Source organism: Zonotrichia albicollis, chromosome 16, assembly GCF_047830755.1.
Source record: "Zonotrichia albicollis isolate bZonAlb1 chromosome 16, bZonAlb1.hap1, whole genome shotgun sequence".
Taxonomy (NCBI): domain Eukaryota; kingdom Metazoa; phylum Chordata; class Aves; order Passeriformes; family Passerellidae; genus Zonotrichia; species Zonotrichia albicollis.
Window position 1 is genome coordinate 191,925 of NC_133834.1, and position 18,471 is coordinate 210,395.

The 18,471-nt window shown below is 43.9% G+C and overlaps 2 protein-coding genes across 6 annotated transcripts; one reads left to right on the forward strand and one right to left on the reverse strand.

Annotated features, from left to right (window-relative positions):
* The first annotated feature begins 110 nt into the window (after positions 1–110).
* Positions 111–13,161, forward strand: NSMCE1 (NSE1 homolog, SMC5-SMC6 complex component). 4 transcript variants are annotated; one of them, XM_074552652.1, is made up of 9 exons: positions 191–214; positions 493–606; positions 1,204–1,378; positions 3,232–3,353; positions 4,176–4,253; positions 4,953–5,099; positions 6,104–6,220; positions 7,083–7,203; positions 7,657–13,161. In XM_074552652.1, exons 3-9 carry the CDS (start codon positions 1,261–1,263, stop codon positions 7,689–7,691), a joined length of 738 nt encoding a protein of 245 aa, XP_074408753.1. In that variant the 5' UTR covers positions 191–214; positions 493–606; positions 1,204–1,260; the 3' UTR covers positions 7,692–13,161. The 4 variants fall into 4 exon arrangements, with proteins under 4 accessions (XP_074408752.1, XP_074408754.1, XP_074408755.1 ...); XM_074552651.1 differs by lacking the exon at positions 493–606 and having other exon boundaries at positions 111–214; XM_074552653.1 differs by lacking the exon at positions 493–606 and having other exon boundaries at positions 111–214; positions 7,669–13,161.
* KDM8 (lysine demethylase 8) lies at positions 8,808–16,920 on the reverse strand. 2 transcript variants are annotated; one of them, XM_005494502.4, is made up of 7 exons: positions 16,387–16,919; positions 16,139–16,305; positions 14,818–14,950; positions 13,892–13,933; positions 13,015–13,164; positions 9,773–9,865; positions 8,808–9,680 (listed from the first exon to the last, which is right to left on the reverse strand). In XM_005494502.4, the coding sequence occupies exons 1-7, from the start codon at positions 16,873–16,875 to the stop codon at positions 9,516–9,518; spliced, it is 1,239 nt and encodes a 412-aa protein (XP_005494559.2). In that variant the 5' UTR covers positions 16,876–16,919; the 3' UTR covers positions 8,808–9,515. The 2 variants fall into 2 exon arrangements, with proteins under 2 accessions (XP_005494559.2, XP_014127844.2); XM_014272369.3 differs by lacking the exon at positions 13,892–13,933 and having other exon boundaries at positions 16,387–16,920.
* Positions 16,921–18,471: the final 1,551 nt, after the last annotated feature.

The following is an 18,471-nucleotide window of genomic DNA, read 5'->3' on the forward strand; positions in this document are numbered from 1 at the left end:
CCGGCGCGGGGCGGGGCCGGCGCGGGGCGGGGCCGGCGCGGGGTGGGGCCGGCGCGGGGCGGGGCCGGCGCGGGGCGGGGCCGGCGCGGGGTGGGGCCGGCGCGGGGCGGGGCCGGCGCGGGGCGGGGCCGGCGCGGGGCGGGCGAGCGGGGCGGGGCGGGGCCGGCGCGGGGCGGGCGAGCGGGGCCGTCGCTGAGCTGCTGAGCACGGACAGGTGAGGGGGTGGCTGACGGGGGTGGTCCCGCGGTGGGAGTCCCGGGGAACTCCGGGTAACCCCGGTGAGTCCCGGTAGGGCCGAGGGCCAGCGGGCTGGGCGGTTTTCCGGGGCATAACCTCCGTGGGCTGCGGCTGGCCCGGGGACGCGCGGGCGGCGAGGCCGGAGCTCAGCCAGTAGAGGGCAGTCGGTTGGTGCAGCGGTCAGGGAATTTCCTGAGCTGCCTTTAATTACTTCAGGCGTTCTTCGAAACCTGTAGAGGGTTCTTTTCTGTCCAGATTCACCCTCTCTGATCGCCTGTGCTCAAATCGGGCTGTGTGTGGAGCAGGAGCTTTGTCTAACGTGGAATGACGGACGGTGTTGTGTTTGTCGCCCCACGCTGTTGCATTCAGGTTTGCGAATACCGCAGGGGAGCGTTTTGTAGCGGTTAGTGGGGCGTGGAGCGCTCTCCAGCTCCCGTTCCTAGCAAGTCAAACGGGCCCAATCCAGTTTGGTCAGCAACATGCTCTGCAGCTTCGATGAAAGCTGCAGCGATAGAGAAAGAGAAGATCACTGTGAAAATGTAGAGGCTCAGTGACCACCAGGGGTACCTAAAGACCCTCCAAGAGCACCGTCTGAGACTGTGCAGACTCAAGCGACTGCTATGTGTATAACCTTGAGCTGATTATGCGCGTTAAGCAGGAGTCATTCCCCTGCGTATCCAGTGCTGCAATAAAGAATTGCTTGCTTCTTTAATGCTACATTGGTGTTAAGAAGGAGTTTTAGTCCCGATTTTGGGTGACAACGACACAATGTCTACGTTGTTTTTTTCTGTAGTTAAAACTAGTTAGATTTTATCTCTTGCACCCTTCCAGAACCTCAGAGCTGGTCACCCTCTCCATTCTGAGGACAGCCTTGGGATCTGCTTTTTTGCCCTCATTCAGTGTAATAGACTTTAATTGAAATCTTGTGTATACTTGGACTGTTGTATTCTTAATTTGCATTGACAGGTGCATTAATTCCAGCTTAAACCTCCTGCAGCACTTGAAGCCTGGTGAAACAATCTGATGGCAGCTCAGATGACCAATGCTCATCGACGGTTCTTGCAGGTTCTGATGTCTAATGGGATAACAGAAGGATCAGAGGCCAGAAAATTACACCAGCACTGCTGTGAAACTGATAAAGGTGTGTCTGTCTTGGTGATGAAAGAACTGGGGTTTTTTTCTGGTGCAGCTTGCAAATAATTTGATTTCTGAAGGGCATATATAGCTAAAAAAAGTTTTAAAACTCTAATTCTATGAGTGTTCCCTCTCTTTCCTGAAAGATAACACAGCAATGAGTAAACTAACTTCTAATCAGGCCAGATTCGTATATAGTACTTTTTATTTTATCAAGGTTGTTGTTTGTAGGTTATACATATAAATGATTTTAAAAAAATAATTTTTGATACTGGAAGTACTTCACTATAGTTAATGCTTTTAAGTAAATGCACTTCAGATATTTCTCCCAGGTGTTGTGGGAGAAGTGATTCTACAAAAATATTTATGTGAGGATGAGATGAGGTTTCTTGGTGAATTGCTGTGCTTTCTTCCCACCTCACCTGCCCTATATTGTCTATTCCAAATGCTGGAAGCTGTGCTCCTACCAGGCTTATGTGTGTCCCTTGCCATGCCACCATGCTACTCACTCTGCAGGGACTGTTCTGGTTTTCCTTAGCTATAGATGAAAGGTCAGATTCCCACAAAGCAATCCATTTGTATGTCTCTTGAGTCAGGAACTGTAACTTGACCTACTTTTTAGATGCTAAAATTGTGAAGTGCAAGTTTTGGTGTTCTCTACCCCCTGTTCATTTTTTATGGAGAATTTTTATCCCTTTTTTTCCACATAAGATGTACCCAAGCAGCCATTTAACATTAGAATATAACATTAAAGTGTTAAGGCTGTTGTACAAAAGAGTACTCTGTATTCATCAGATCCTCCTTTAGTGACAGATCCTCTCTGGGATCTGTCACTAAAGCTCCCTGGCTGCTGTGTGCAGTGTTTCCTGCTGACAGGGGCCAAGCAGGTGGCAAAACTCTTACTTAATTTTGAGCTTACTTTACTCTCGATTTTGTTGTTTGATGACCTTATTCACGGAATGAATCTTGTATATCAGAATCAAGAACTCCTGGGCAGGAGCCAATGGTGATGGTGTTTTAATTGGAGGACCAATTAGGTCTACCTGTAGAGAACTAGAGTATAAAATAAACAATAGGTTTATTAAGAAAGAAATCATCAGCATTATGTAAATGTATGGAGTCTATGTAACTTATTACCTGGCCGGGGGCCTCCTGTAACGTTACTTAGCTCTGGTTTTTAAACCATACCCTGATGTAGGCAAGCAGGAGTGTTGCCACTGACAAAGTCTTGTTTTGGATGAATTGTGAGGGTTGTGCTGGTGCTGTGCAGGCAAGAACCATTGTATACTCTTCCACAGAATGACTGCAAAGTCCATCCTAGTTATGTCTATGATAAAACTGCTGCTAGTGTTTTCTTGGTTTGTAGAAAGCGACTCAAGATATTTCTTGTGTTTCTACAACACTAGAACTTACATTTTCTGATGTGTAACTTGTGCATTTATGTCCCATTAATTTGTGAAACAGAGAATACAGAAACAAGAAGTCCCTTGTGTATAAAGGAATTCAAGTCATTGTATTTTTCTATTGTGCATAACATTTTTTTCCCCAGTAATATAATCTTTTCAATTCAGCTTAGTTCAGGTCACTATAATTACTGGATTAGTGCTATGGGTTCCCTGCAACAAGGCAGGCTGTCTGGACTCTGTCAATTGATTTTAAGGGAGCTGAGCATCTCTGAAGGCCATGAAACAGCAGCACAAGGAAATTATATGTCTGCTGAATAGAACAGTTTGAATTCATGTTTGAATTCTGCCTCAGGTTTATCACTCTTACCTGGGAAAAAATGTTTCACATAAAAAGATCTGCCTGATGTGTAGTTGTTTGGCTTTTCTCTGTATGACTTTTCTCATTCATTTTCAGTTTACTATGCACACGATAAACTGGACGATTTCATCAGCACTATTAATACCAACCTGCAGCCTTTGTTTATGCAGATCCGGAAAGGAATATCGGAAGACAATGGGAGAGCACATTATGCTGTAGTAGGTACCTGCTGTGCTGTGTTTGCATGGGGCTGGCAGTGGCTGCAGGAGCTGCTGGGAGGATAAACTGTCACAGCCTGGATGCATGGGAATAGGACATGGCAGCAAGGATGACAGCAGTGTGGGTGTTGCTTAGCATAAACATTGCTTAAGTGCTGAAGGGAGATTTCTTTTCCACAGGAGTCTTTCTTTCCTGAGACAGATTTTTAAACTAGAAAACACAGAGAGCAGTCCAACATCAATTTTATTTTTCTCCCACTCAAAAATCAACCTAGCTCAAAAGGATTGCTGAGAAGTAGCCTAAAAGTTGTTTCCCCAGATGATCTGCAATGTGCATGTCAGAGAAGGTTATCTAGTAATTTCAGAAGACCATACAGAAGGTATCTAACATTAGCTGCTGCCTTTAACCTTTCCTTTTTCCAGTTAAGTTGAGCTACTAATTAATAGTAGCAGCATGTGCAATAAGAGTAGAAAACATGGGCAACTGGTTTTCACAGTGAAAAAAAAGGTGACTGATAACATAGCTGCTGTCTAGCACCAGACCAGTCTAGCATCTGTGATGTGTCAGCTCTGCTGCAGCACTCTGTGTCAGTTCTGGGAGCTTGTGTTGTGGAATGGCTTTGCCTGGGCAGAGGAAGCTTTGGAGAATTTGTGGCTGGAAGATGAGGGGTTGTAAAGAAAGAACTTGAATATTGTCAAGTGCTCCTCAAAGAACGAACATTTATGGTAATTGTAAGATGATGTATTCTTAACCTCAGGGTTTTTTTTTACAATTTCTGGTATGAAACCACATTGGCACTTTGTCAGTTTATTTTTTTTTAGGTGAATTTGGCGGAAACTGAAGTAACTAAAATGGCATCTGACTATACAGAAATTGAATTGGAATTGTTCAGAAAAACAGTAAGTATGTCAGTTATCACTTAGTAAATCATGTTATTTGTGAAGTTCTCATCTTAAAATGAATGAAAATGGAAATGGAGATGTGGTTGAAGAAGTAGTTGCCATTTTACCTAAGTTTATCTGAGATCAAATTGGTGGAATGGGCAGGGATGAAGATATGTGCAAGTAATGATTTGTTGTTGTAAGTCAGTTATGGGTAAGGCAAAATCAGCACCAGGGAATGGCTCCCTGTGTTAGGGGCAAGACATGCCTACTTTTAGTTACACAAGCAACTTTCTTCAGGATTTTCAGTCATGACTGCTGAGTTTTTCACTGGCTTCAGTAGTTTAGTAATATATAGTAGTTTTTAATGCTGGTAACATATAAAATGAATTTGCTGATTTGCATTTAAACATTTGTCTATGGTTATTGAGGTTTTTCCTCAAAAGATCTTTGACAAAGAGCAGATAAAAAGAAATAGAGTATTTGTTTCCACAAATACAAGTATTTGTGGAAACATTTTCTTGGCAAAGATCAAAACTGCTAAGGGGACAATGATTGTTTCAGCTTTTGGCCTTTGTTTTACAATTGTGGTTCAAGCCATAGACTGTAGTATTTCTCACATATCTGGATGCAAAAAAAATGCATATCAGCACATTACTGTAAGGTGTGTCTGCCTAACTGCAGTGTTTCTAATATTGGTAATGTTTCTTCCTGTAGATGGACCTAATAATTTTATCAGAAAATGGCTTTGCCTCATCTACAGACATTTTAAATTTGGCTGACCAACTTAAGACAAAAAAAATGAAGAAAAAGGAAGCAGAACAAGTGCTGAAAGTTTTTGTGGAGGATAAGTGGCTCTCTGAGGTAACTGCATTCAGGTGTTCTTAGTCCAGTGGGTCCAGCTACAATGTTCTTAAGGATGTGGTAGTTGAAACTGGAGCTCTTCTTGAATGAATGATGGCAAAAATGGTCTTATGGCACCCATGCTTATTGCTGCTCCAGTGATTTTTGCAGAAAAGGAAGTAGACTTAAATGGAAAAAGTCCTTGGGTAGGTCTGTACAGGACGATGTGGTTTCACTTTTTTGTACTGGCGCCAGGTGGGTTTGTGTGTCCAGTCCTGCCCAGTGATGCATAGACACAACAGCACAGCAGCCTTTGTACACAGCTTTGTACACAACAGCACAGCATCCTTCAGCCTGGAACAAGAGCTGGGGAAAGCTCTTCAGAGTGATTAGTGCTGTTAGTTGCATTTAGAATTTCCTGAAAAGGAGTAAGGCCAGGCATGTTGAAAACTCCTGTACCAGAAATGCATCGGCCACTGTGCACGTAGTTACATCTATTTTATTTTATGAGGAAGCAGTGGAGATTAACTCACCATGTGGACCGTGGTGGACTGACCATGTGGATACTGCAATTGCTAAGTGAGACTTTAATCCCTTTTCTGCTGGAGTCATTGCATCACAGATCCTCAACCTGCTGCCACACTGTTACTTACATGTTAAGTTGATTTGGCAGATGTTTACAAAGATGCATCAAGCAGGAAATGCCTAGATTTTCTCGAAAGCTGGAAGAATTTCCTCTAACATTCTTTTTGGGAGGATCCCAAAACAGCATGCCTCTATTAAGGAATGCATGCTCACTCATCTATGCTTTCCAAAGACTAGATCTCTGTTAAAGGTGTGGGATTTTTATTCTGCTCCTCTAAACAAAGGAGTTCTGCTATTTCAAAAGTGGTTCTGGCATTGCATTGTACAGCATGTTGGTTTCATGATGGTAGAAAGAAGTGGCTTGTTAACAGATGGTTAGCAAAGTCAGAAAGGTAAAAGGAATCAAAAGAAATTCTTAATCTCAACACTTGTTTCCTTAGAAAAATGGAGAATATACTCTGCATACTCGTTGCATAATTGAGATGGAACAGTACATTCTCAGCAACTACCAGGATGTGGCAAGGAAATGTAACATCTGTCACAGCCTCGCCATCCAGGTAACGTCATTTATCACCTCAGCTAAGGACTTGCATGGTCATAGCTGAGGTTTGTGATGCTTCCCCTTGAGTATAATCTTGGTCTTGTAATCTGGTCATGGTGCTCGTGCATTTTGTAAAAAAAAAAAATTTTTTTTTCCAATTTAGGCATGTCTTTAGAAATAAAATTGTCTTGGAGCAGTGTCTCCAAGTATAAAATTGGAAAAGTGCGCTCCCACAATGAGGAATATGGTTTTTCTGTCTAGCTTTCTAAACCAGCATGTTAGAGATGAGCTCCTGATGCTGAAAGAGGTTTAGCAGTGAGGTGTTAGCAGTGTCCTCTTTGGGCCTTGCCAATAGGTGTCATCGTGTGACACATTCATTCTTGGTTCTGGGATTTTAATTCAGCAATTCTTTGTGTTTGGACCTCAGAAGGAACACGTGTGCTATGTTGAGCATGCTAAAGCACTGTGTTTTGATAGCTGGGATGTTACCCATTCCATCTTGCTTAAGTAGTTACAGCCTGGATTCATATTCCAAAACTGCTACATTTTCTTGCTCTGAGAGCCTGCATCTTCTGATCTGCCCAAATAACATGCTTCCATATTACTTTTTCCATCCCAATTAGTCTCCTTTATTGCACTGAAATTGTCATCTTTCAAGCTAAATTTTGTCCATATAGGGAAACAGTATTTTCTCTTTTACAGAAAAAGACCTCCTTTTACCAGTTACCTGCTTTGACTGTTGAGTGTGTCCACCACCCATATTGTGGGAGCCATTCTTTGGAACAAAGTGTTGCATATCTGCTGCTCTTTGTAACAACTTTCTCTTAAGTTGAAGGACAGTTTAGAATGATTTTATGAATCAACACTCCTGATTTCAGAGCCAAGTATGTGAATCCTGTGGAATTGGAATGCACTTACCTTGTGTCAGAAAGTACTTCAGAGGCCAGACTGAACCCCGCTGTCCCGGGTGTAATGAATTCTGGTCTTGTGACACCCCAGGTACTAAGCAACGTATTTTTAAAAAGTTGAATGTAATAATACTAGGGAATGGGCTGTGATGTTCAGTGGCACTGCCTGTATTATTTATAACTGTGAGTATCAGGTATTTCTGACTTCACTGGTACGTTTCAGACACTAAACCACACACAGGCAGCACTGAGCCCCTACAGTGCCCAAAGAGTGCCACAGGGGCATTAGCAGACCCTGTGCATATTTTTTATATCTATCTTTAAGAGGTAGGGGGGAGTGGGAAAGGAATAGAGGCACACATAACCCATGACACTAAAACTTCTGGAAATACTGAGCTTCTAAGAATCTCTTTGGAATTACTCCATTTGTCCAGGGAAATTTGACATTGTGAACAGCAACAGAGGAATATACAAAGCATTTTAGACAAGGTGATTTTACAATATTATCTTTTTTTTGGTGTGAATTCTATTAACCTTCCTTTAGTTTTCTTTACAGGTGTGGATCGGATGGGCTCCTAGACTTACCACAGAGCTCCACTCTTGGCCCTAGATGATGCCAGTAAGACTTGATGTCAGTGACATCTGTTTGCCACCACTCTGGCAGAACAGCCAGACTGTATTGTATTCATTAGTAACAGTGCTCAGTGTACTCGTTTTCTAAAGTTCTAAGAAACTTAAAATAAAAACATAATTGATGTTCCTGTTCACAGTAATGCTTGTACAGCTTTCTTGGAGGCTGTTTTGTTCTGTAATTCTCCATATTCTTAGGTTGCGACTCTCAGTGCATGTTTGGGGATGAAAGATGCAAATGTTTTAGTCAGTCCTGCAATCGGATATATGCAGCTGAACTCTTGAAAGAAGCCTTTCTCAGCAAGTGCTCCCTGTTTGTACAGGAACAGCACAAATTCAGTTGCACAATGGAAATGACACCTGCTGTAGCATGTCAAGCAGGTGAAAAATCAGTGCAGCGTGTGCAAGGCAGCTGGCTCAGTCTCTGACCTAAGGCTGGAGTTGGAGCACTTCTGGTTGGCACTGTGGTTGTGTTTTGTCCCTTCTTTAGATGCAGAAGAATTTGTCTTAATGTAAGGCCATGCAATGAGCAGCTGTGCTCTGTAAGGAGGGAATACTGCCACAGAAGGATTGGGAAGCAGTAGGACAGGACGTGGGGCAATGTTAGCTTATGTCTGTAAACTCCTGAAAACATTACCATACTGAGATTCTTTAGGTTTTTTGTCTTGGCACTTGTCTCCAGTTTTAAGTAAGGATGTTTTTTCCTTTAAGAGTGACTTGGAAAGGAGCCAAGGACTGGCTATTGCCAGACACCAGACTAAAATGGCAGCATTCTTGTCCCTGGTAGAGATGTGTGACACAGCAGAAGGGCTGTGGCAGCAGTTCATATGATGGTTAATCAAAGTATAATTAAACCTCAGGTTGTCTAACTGCAATTAAACTATGGATTAACTTCAGTTATGTTCTAGGCTTTAACATGATGTTGTGGTTTAGAAATGGTACTCCCCAGATTAGTGTTTCCACCAAAACGCTCCAAACCACGAGATGCTTGCTCATTCCCTCCTCCCCCTACCTCTCCCCTCATGGAGAGGAGAATTGGGAGGTCCAAAAGATAAAGATCATGAGTTGCAATAAGAACAATTTACTGGAAACAGCAATGGAATAAGAAAATAAGCAGTAATAGCAACAATATAAATAACAGTGTACAAGACAGACAAAAGGTTCACACAAAAAGATTCACACAGATTCAATCACTAAAAGACCAAGGAACCCCTTCCTGCCCCTGGCCTGCAGCAGTGGCAGGCTGAGGTGGTACAAAATAACCTCTGGGTCTGGGCCATGCCCCTCCTGGCTACTGCAAAAATGAACCCTATCCTGGCCAGAACCAGGGCATTAATAACTTTTTCCATGCAAGTGACTAGTACCTTGCTTGGTGTTAGCTTAATTTTTTAATGGATTGAACCTTCAGGTAGCACCATCTCTCTAGCTAACTCTAGGGTTTAGTGTTACTAAATCCAAGTAGAAGATAACCCTGACCTGATTACTAAGACAGAGGCTCAGGCAGAGCCCTGGCAGTGCCTGTACAGAGGCTGTTTCTGATGGATGCATACACAGGACAATGACCTAACAATATGCTCTTTAGGAGTTATTAGAAACATCTACAAAAATGAAGTAACTACAGCATCATCTTTCCACTTACCCATTGTGACTACTTCTACATGCTTTAGCAAGAGTTTGTTGGTTTTTGGTTTTGCTTCACCTCTAACCTCTCCTGAGAGAGAGAGGCTACTTGCCTGATTTTTAATTTAATTTCAGTGCTGCTATGTGTCAGAACTATGACCACCAGAAACTAACAGAGAAGCTGAGTTCAAGTGATCGCACATAGTGCCAATATTTAACTGGAATAAACAGAATCTGTCCAGGCATCAGAATACAGGACTGAAATGCAGCCTTTGTGAAATTTGGAAACTTGACCAAGTCTGGATCTTCCACATCAACCTATAAAAAACCAAACAATCATCAGAAGAATGTCTTTACTCAAACATGATTTGATAACATTATTGATTTTAAAATTTCAAGCAACTATTTACCTGACTAGTGTTGTGAAGAATTTGGCTTTCATGGGGGTACAGGTTTTCTGAGTCTTGTGGTGAATAGAGACGGATATACTTTCTTCCAAGTACCTGTATGTAATAAAATAAATGTTTTCCATTGGTCATTAACTGGCACATTACTGGAAGCTGTGGGCCATAGCTGGCATTTAACAGAAAAATATACCTGATTACAAGGAATATAATTATTGTTAGTAATAGACACTGCTATAATAAAAAGTTAAATCAGGCTACTGGAATTCAAGTACCTCTTCTCTTGGAGCAGATAAGAATTTGAAATACCATTGGGAAGGAAATGCATTAAATCAGATTGCTTTCAATTCAAAGTTCAAGGAACCCAGTTTATATATCATTATTTGGTCTCTACACAGCTAGAAATAAGAACTGAGAATAAGGAGGCTGAACCTTCATTGCAATTCACATCAATAGGCAGAGGTACTTGCACAGTGACTACTAACCTTCCATACACCCCTCAAACTCATTTCTGTCTCATCATTAAAGCAGTTCTTTCATTGGAGTGCTGAAATGAGATGAGAATTTGTAAGGCAAGTGGCCTGGCTTCCCTGAATGCTACATGAACTGCAAATTTTTGGTGTCAAGATACGGCAGCATGAACACGTCAAAGCTGAGTCCTCCACTGATACCAGTGGAAGAGAAGGTTTAGGGTGAAAATTCATACTGCTGGTGCCAGCATTCCAGACCACTGCAAGAGCTAGGTATGATCATACTTGGGAGCTGTCCTATTGTGAGTACTCTGACTAATCCCAGCAGCCTTGAGTGGCTACCCAACCATTCCTAACCAACTTGCTTTTCCTCACTAAAGAGGAAAGTATTACAGGGTATTTTTGGTGACATATGGAAGTAACAAAAATGCTAGTTATTGCTCCAATAGCATGTTCTCTGAATACTTGAAAGTTTTTTGGGACTGCCATCAGCTGTTAACACCTCCTTCTTTCACTTGTCTCACTGGATTAAGACCTTGTATATTATAAGATGGCAGGCACCAGTTCATGGGCAATAGCCTGCATCTCCAGAGACTGATTTTCTCATTAATGGAAAAACTATGATCTCAGCACCAGCCACCAGCCAGGATAATTTCATTTTGTAACTTGTACTTGTGCCTTCCTGTACTCCAAAGCCACAGTTTAAATGGCATCACAACACAGGGAAATTTTAATTGAAAGCTGCCAGATTATAAAGACTCCTTCACAGCACTGGCAGATAATCTATTTTTTTCAGGCAGAAGAAAACAAGTTCTGAGGTTTGTACGGGAAGTATCTTTTCCCAGTCCAACAGCTCCTATAAATTTTTGTTCCACCAAGAAAAATTCCCCTCAAGCTTTACATAACATGAATAGTACAGTACTTCACCTTCAGAATGCAGCTGTAAGAGTGTGCTGAGCAGGTAGCATGCAAAAGAAATACAATCCATAAAAAGTTGCACAGCAGTTGTAAAAAACCATTCTAGGAAGGCCTGAATTAAGCCTCAGTTTCAAGTGAAAACATATGTTAGCAAGATGCAACTGGGACAGAGAAACTAAGGCTCAACCCATAAATAGCCATCAGTAGAAAGTAATGTCACAATCCTGCTAGAAAAGTGTGAAAGTGTATGTGGTATTTGCTGGGTCCCAGGACGAAGGAGGAATTGAGAATCTGACTCCATGTTCTTAGAAGGCTAATTTATTATGTTACTATATTATATTAAAGAATGCTACACTAAAGAATACTAAACTATATTAAACAATAGAGAAAAGATACATACAGAAGGCTTAATAAGGTACTAATTAAAAACTTGTGACCCTCTCCAGAGTCCTGACGCAGCTGGACTGTGATTGGTCATTAAGTCAAAACAATTCACATGTTGGATAAACTATCTCCAAACCACATTCCAAAGCAGCAAAACACAGGAGAAGTGAATCAGATAATTATTGTTTTCATTTTTCTCTGTGGCTTCTCAGTTTCCCAGGAGAAGAAATCGTGGCAAAGGGATTTTTCAGAAAATATGATGGTGACAAGTGTAAGCCTGGATTTTTTTAAGTCTGATGGGACAGCAATCTCCTTCAGTAAAAAAAACACCTCTCAGTGTTCAAAGATTCACAGTAGTCAACTGCTTGGATCCAGAAGACATCCCTTTGTTCAGTGCTTACCACAAAAGGCCCAAATATTTTATCAGGTTATTCTGCACTAGAAGTCATCATCAAAAAGCCTACCAAAAGAAACACTAAAGAAATTATGTCAAAGTACAAGTTTTAATTCTTATCTCACTGCATGCATTAATATTTTACTGGGTAACCTGAAACAGACTAAAGTATGCATCTAAGTCCACCTCAAAACCTTGCTTTCCAGATGTGCTGGCTTTGGCTGGGGTAGAACTACTTTTCTTCCCAGTGGCTGGCATAGGACTATGTTTTGGATTTGTACTGAACACAGGGTTGATAATATAGAAATGTTTTTGTTCTTGCTGAGCAGGGTCTACACAGACCTGAGGCCTTTTCTGTCTATCATACTGCCATGTTGACAAGGAAGCTGGAGGTTCCTGGGAGACTGGGAGGAGACACAACCAGGACAGGTGACCCAAACTGACTGACCAAAGGTATTCCAGACTACATGACATCATGTGTAGCATATGGGAGAAGAAGAAAAGGAAAGGGGGGATGTTTGGAGTGACAGTGTTTGTAATTGTTAAGCATGATGGGCTCTGCTCTCCTGGGAATGACTGAATGACTGCCTGCCCATGAGAAGCAGTCAAGTAATTCTTTGTTTTGCTTTGCCTACATACACAGCTTTTGTTTATTAAACCTCAATCCACAAGTTTTCTAGCTTTTACTCTCCCCATTCTCTCCCTCATCCTGCTGGTTGGGGAATGAGAAAGCGGCTGCATGAGGCTTGGGGATTGGCTGGGCTCAAACCACAACACCAGAAAAATAAACTCCTAAGTACAACATGACAGGATTCAGATTCTTCCCAACTCTGCTACAAATTCCCATCTGTAAAACAAGGGTAAATACTGGTCTCTCAACGAGCAACACTTGTAGTCTGTAAGATTACATTCAGTAGTAAGTTGCTGTAGTGACAGATGCAATAAAGTAGCAAAATAGTATCTGCATGTTCTCTAACCTTCGATTGTTCAAGTTGTCTGCTCCCCTTGTCTCTAACACATACCGTAAACATTTTCTCTAAGTATCGCATTAATGGCATGTGCAGAGTAACTAGAGTACATACCTGGGCTAAAAAATTTTGCTGGGGATCCTGATGAAGAGGTGAGACTGTCCCTCCTGGACCAAACCAGGCATTAATGGTGATGTCATCTTCTTCCCCTTCCCCCAGGCAGCAGTAGTCAGGGATACTGATATCTTCTTTCAGTTCTGGGATCTATTTCCACAAAGAAAGAAACATTAAAAAGGGTATGTGCTGACTTGCCAAAATACGTAATTCATGAAACAGATGAGCCAGGCTGGATGCAAAGAAAACAAATGACTGGCTGGTCCGCAAGAGTAGGAGAAAAGTAGCTGACCTGCTAGGAATCTGCAGGAAATGTTCTCAAACTTTCTGTTCTAGTGAGCGGACTCTGTTGGAAGGAGAAGCAGGAGAAAGAAAGCGGTTTCCTCATTCTTCAAGAGACCCTTTGCTTTTGCAGAAATCAGAGACACGTGCAAGAGTAAGTACATTTGCGCCTCATGGAAAAGGAGCAGCTATCTCTTCCATACTATGCTTGCTTCCATTTTTATGTCTCCCACCAACATAAGCTCTGGTAAACTGGAATGACATTTCAGATTATGGTAAACATATTAATGTTGAAAACTTTCCTGTCCAAATCTCTTCCCTGACTTATGAAAGGGGCTTTCCAGGTGATATCCCCCTAAGTATATGCTACGTTGTACTGAAACAGCACCAGGATTGAAGGTCTTCATCCCAAACAGCATTTGTTTCCATGTCTTGTAGCCAAATGGAACAAACTTCTCCCTCAGATCCTTCAAATCATGAAAACAGAAACTTAAGAATTAATTCTCCATATGCCCTTCAATCTAGTACAGTCAACATCTTGAGACACAACTTGTGCTGCAACAAAAGGAAGACAAAAACATTCACTCAGTTTTACCTGATCAAAAAGCTGGTGCTGGGCAAGGTATCCTACATTGTTCTGAAATAACAGCAGAGAAAGAAAAAACACAGTAACATACAGGTAAATTAACTGTGAGTTAATTTACTTACAGGTGAATAGAATTTACTTAGAGTAAATTCCAATGTCCTGTTCAGAGTACTATATATAAGTATTTCAACAGTATAAGGTGCCTTCAGAAATAGCAACTTACAGCTCCATTGAAATAGTGAGAGTGTAGGTGTGTCTCCACAATGAATAAATTATCCAGCTTGAGTTACTGAAGGAAGCTGGGATTTCCTATGGAGTCTTGACAGCTCACAATGCACTGCATCTTTCTAGCCAGACCCTGCTGTCACACAGACCAGTTCTCCTTCAAGCCCTGGAAATACTTCCACACTCTATTCCAAGGTGCACCACAGACCAGCTTGTTATTGCACATAGTCCTTCCTGCCAGAGGGTCAGGAAACAGAAATGGGGGCTTGGGATCCTCATCTCTGAAAGCAAAAGGGCATTCCAGATGCTAATCAACTTTGTATTTTTCTGCCTCATGGCTTGTAAATTTGGATCTGATCCTAAATCTCACTAAGGAGTTTAATGAGACAGAAGAACAACACTGCTGGCTGAGGATCCCTTATTCTTAGATTCCACTAGTCAGGTTTTTGCTGTGTATGTATGTGTGTATCTATTAATCAAATTCCAGCTACTGTACATTTGATTATAGGTAAAAATCGAACTTATTGTTGCAATAATTATTCCTAGCTTCTGGTCTTAAAAATATGTCAAACCTTTTAATTCAGAGCTGTGCTTACAGCACACCCCCTCCCTTGATACCACCTCTGAGTAGGTTTGTTGTAAACAGAACTGTTGTCTGTGCCAGTACCATGCTGCTGTGTTTGGAGATTAAACAAATGAGTGTAACAGACCTCATCCATGATATACTGGCTGATGAAGTCACTGACAGTCATGAGCTGCTGAGACCATTCCTCATCTGTATACCGAGCACCCAACTCCACAGGGACTGTGCGGCAGCCTGCGACTTGACAGAAATAGTCCACACTGAAATAAAGAAAGTTCCATTACCTTCTATACTGCTCTTACTAATTTTGAATGTAAGGCAATCAATCCAAATCAATTTTGTTGGGTAATAAAATTCTACTACCCTGCTTTTCTCCTGTCTAAACCAAACCAGCCAGAAGAAAAAGGCAGAATAAAAGAATGCAAGCAACAAGGAAATCAGCAGGCAGGTTTGTGTGTACATCACCCCACAACTGTCAGTTTTGTTTTGGTTTAAAAGCCTGTTTGCCTCAGTTGTTTCATTCCAAACTAAGAAGATTTAAGCTGTTACTGTCTCTTGGCAAGGGATGGCTTTCATGGAAGGCCAATCTTTTTGCTGTCTGCTGCCACATTTGATAACATGTTGTATCTTTTACTCAGTAATATTAGATCAACTCTCTGTCAGTGTCTATACAGGTGCCAATAATACCCATTCCAATTGTAGCCAGAGGGATTACTTTGATGGGTAAAATACATCTCTCCATGGACGACAGTACTAATTAAACTGAGAAACTAATCTTGCGAGTGATTTTTTCCCTTTTCTGGGGAATCATGACCTTCCCCTCACAAATACCTGATGGTCAGTATTGGAAATGTGGGCACCATTGCATGCAGTAACCAGGCAGCACAATGCTGTTACTCAGTCCTGCACAGTGGTGTCGAAAACTCAACACTCAAACACAACACTGAACAAACATCAGTGCTTGGACTTAAGAATGAAAAGTCAACCATGCTTACTCTTGGCTCTGAAATTCACTTTCCATTGCAGTAATTATCGGCAAGCTCCAAGAGGTAAAACCCATTGATATGTGTGCTTGACACAGATCCACGGAGCTGTAAACAGCTCACTGGCACTTGGCAATGTGCACTTCTCATGAGATCCCAGGTGTTGCCATTGGGCTCCTGAGACGGCTTAAGTCTGGGCAGAGGGCAGCCTTCCCCCATGAAGAGCCAGAGGCTTGTCAAAGAGTCACCTTTGGCTCCGAAACAGCCCAGCATCTGCCTTGAATGCTATGAAGAGCTTCTCTCATCTATGAGGCAACTTCCACAGAGCAGTAGGACAGTGCTGCTAGCAAAATGCACTGCCCACGGTATGCATTGCCAGGGAAGGCCTGCGGCTCTATCGAGCATCAAGACATCCAACGCAAGGAACGATCGTGCCTTCACTTGGACAGGGAAGGAATTTCTCACCTCCACTTCTTCATACACGGCCAGTGATCCATGACGCCCTCCAGGACCACGGGCCGCTGGGGAACGAGGTAGTTGTCTCTGAAGTGCTCCAGCGAAGGACAGCGAAGGTGCGGGATCAGCTCCTCATGCTGCACGGCGCAGGGCGGCGGCGGCTCGGGCCGGACGCTCTGGAACGGACGCTCCCCGTCAGCAGCCGGCACAGGGAGGCCGGGCCGCCGGGGGAGGGGCTCGGGGGGCGCGGGCGCTACCTGGGCGCGGGCTCCGTCGCGCGGCGCCGCGCGGGGCAGGTGCGGCTGGAGCGCGCGCACCAGGCGCGCCAGGACGTTGTCCAGGACGGAGGCGCCCATGAGCAGCCCCAGGTCGCAGAGCCGCACGGCGCGCGCGAGCGGGCGGCCCGCGGCCACCTCGGCCAGCGCCCCGAAGAGGCAGCCGTAGGCGTAGACCTGGCGCCAGCCCTTGCCGACCTCCCGCCATGGCCCCGCGTTCAGCTTCTCCCAGGAGTAGTCACGCAGGGCGTCGCTGAGGCGCTCCAGCGCCGCCGCCGTTGCCGCCCCGGGCCGGCCCGCCGCGCCGTAGAGCAGCGAGCGGGCCCGCCGCAGCAGCGGCAGGACGCAGTCCTCCACCTCGCCGCTCAGCGCCAAGGTCAGCCCCTCCTCGGCGCGGGGCAGCAGCGCCCGCACCTCGGCCCACAGCGCGGGGCTGTCGCTCGCGCCCTCCGCGCTGCCGGTCGTCGCCATGGCGGCGCCTGCGTCGACGTCCGCGAGGCGGCGCTGTCGGGCCGGGCCCGGCTGGGGCTGGGGCTGAGGCGGGGCGCGGGGCTGAGGCGGGGCCGGACGAGGCTGAGGCGGCGCACGGAGCCCAGTCGGGCTGCCCGCGCCGGGATCGAAGCTTCTGTCGTACCGCCGAAGCTATGTCTCGTCGTTCTTTACCTGTGCACTTGACCAGCGAGTCAGCTGGAATTGCGTGACTGTGATCGGCACTGCTTTCGCAGTAAAGGGGAGCTCATAAGACGCGGTGAATGTCGCGGTCTCTTCTCCGGCCGTTCAACGAGGGCCGGCGTGAGGAGGGGCTGCCTGCGCTGTGGAAGCCTCTGAGTCCCGGTCGCGGGACAGCGGAGCGCAGGCGGTGAGTGCTGGGGGAAAGGGAGATGCGCTCTTCCCAGCTGACCTATTGTGCTGCAAAGAAACGTCTCTGCCCGGCCCCCTCGAGGAGCTCGAGCGGAGCCCAGCGCGGCTCTGAGCCCGCGTCCTCCCGCTGGCTCAGCTGCTCGGTGTTAATCTGCGCATAGAACGTGCTTTCTGCATGGGATGTGCACGAAAGTCTTCTTTCTAACGCGCTGGGCACGGCATCACTGAGCCCCAACTTGCTTTGATAATGTGCCCTGAACTTAATACTAAATATTAAGTTCTCAGGACTTAATACTTGACTGCAAAGGCAAAATAATATTTTACTTAAAATTCAGCAACTGAAGAATGTTTTAACAGGGTGAACGAAACTAAACACCATAAGAACAAATGAGGAATTTTTAGCTCCTAGTTAGGGTTGAAATCTTCAGATTTGAGACAAATCCTAATTTACAGAAAAAGTTAAAATCATCGTTTTCTGTACTCAGACACTCACTCTTCTTTGTTCCATGCTCAGTCATTAGTGCTTTCCAAAAGGGAAAAAAAAAAGTTGATGTGAATCCTTCTGTTGCTGCTGGTGGTGGCTCTCCCCTGCCTCCCAGCTGTCTCCTCGAAATGATCACTTCTGTTTTCACACTTCTCACACTTCAAAGTTGTGCATTGCTTATCATGCTGGCCTGTCTATTGCCTGTCTTCTGACTGCCTTTCTCTTAGCACCTTAAATTCCTTATGTGACAGTGTGATTTTAGCACCTTCATTCACTATTTTCTACTTAACTGCTAAATGTCAATATATGCTGGTGTAGGAGAAAGTATTTAAATGTCAAAGAGGTTTTCTTGTTAGACCCTTTGTTCATTATTTGCAATTTAGGATGATAGCAGCCGTTGTTAGTCTTGTGTTTGTGGACTGTCCGCTTTTTATAACCATTTACATTAACCTCTATTTGCATTTAGGTTGGTTAATACAATTCTCATAAATAATAGTTTTTGTAGTTTAAATAGGAGTAATATTTTCATGAGTTTCACTTAGAAGATTAGGATTTCCTTTCTGGAATTTCAAACAACACCAAGGTCTGAACAAGTAATCTCCAGCACAGCAGTACAGCGTTGAGGCCAGGGTGAGCTTTGTCAGTTTCACTTCAGGTGATTTTAGTTTTTGAGTATTCAAGGAGGCTCAGTGTTCCTCTGTGAGTATACACTGGAAGACAAT

What these genes read in the sequence shown, in the direction of transcription:
- NSMCE1 (XM_074552651.1), top strand. Translation starts at nt 1,261, where the DNA reads ATGGCAGCTCAGATGACCAATGCTCATCGACGGTTCTTGCAGGTTCTG. An exon ending in CTGCTGTGAAACTGATAAAG is followed by an intron (nt 1,379 to 3,231) that starts GTGTGTCTGTCT and finishes ATTCATTTTCAG; the next exon opens with TTTACTATGCACACGATAAA. An exon ending in TGGAATTGTTCAGAAAAACA is followed by an intron (nt 4,254 to 4,952) that starts GTAAGTATGTCA and finishes TTCTTCCTGTAG; the next exon opens with ATGGACCTAATAATTTTATC.
- KDM8 (XM_005494502.4), bottom strand. Translation starts at nt 16,875, where the DNA reads ATGGCGACGACCGGCAGCGCGGAGGGCGCGAGCGACAGCCCCGCGCTG. An exon ending in CCGTGTATGAAGAAGTGGAG is followed by an intron (nt 14,951 to 16,138) that starts GTGAGAAATTCC and finishes TCTTTATTTCAG; the next exon opens with TGTGGACTATTTCTGTCAAG. An exon ending in GCCAGTATATCATGGATGAG is followed by an intron (nt 13,934 to 14,817) that starts GTCTGTTACACT and finishes CTGTTATTTCAG; the next exon opens with AACAATGTAGGATACCTTGC.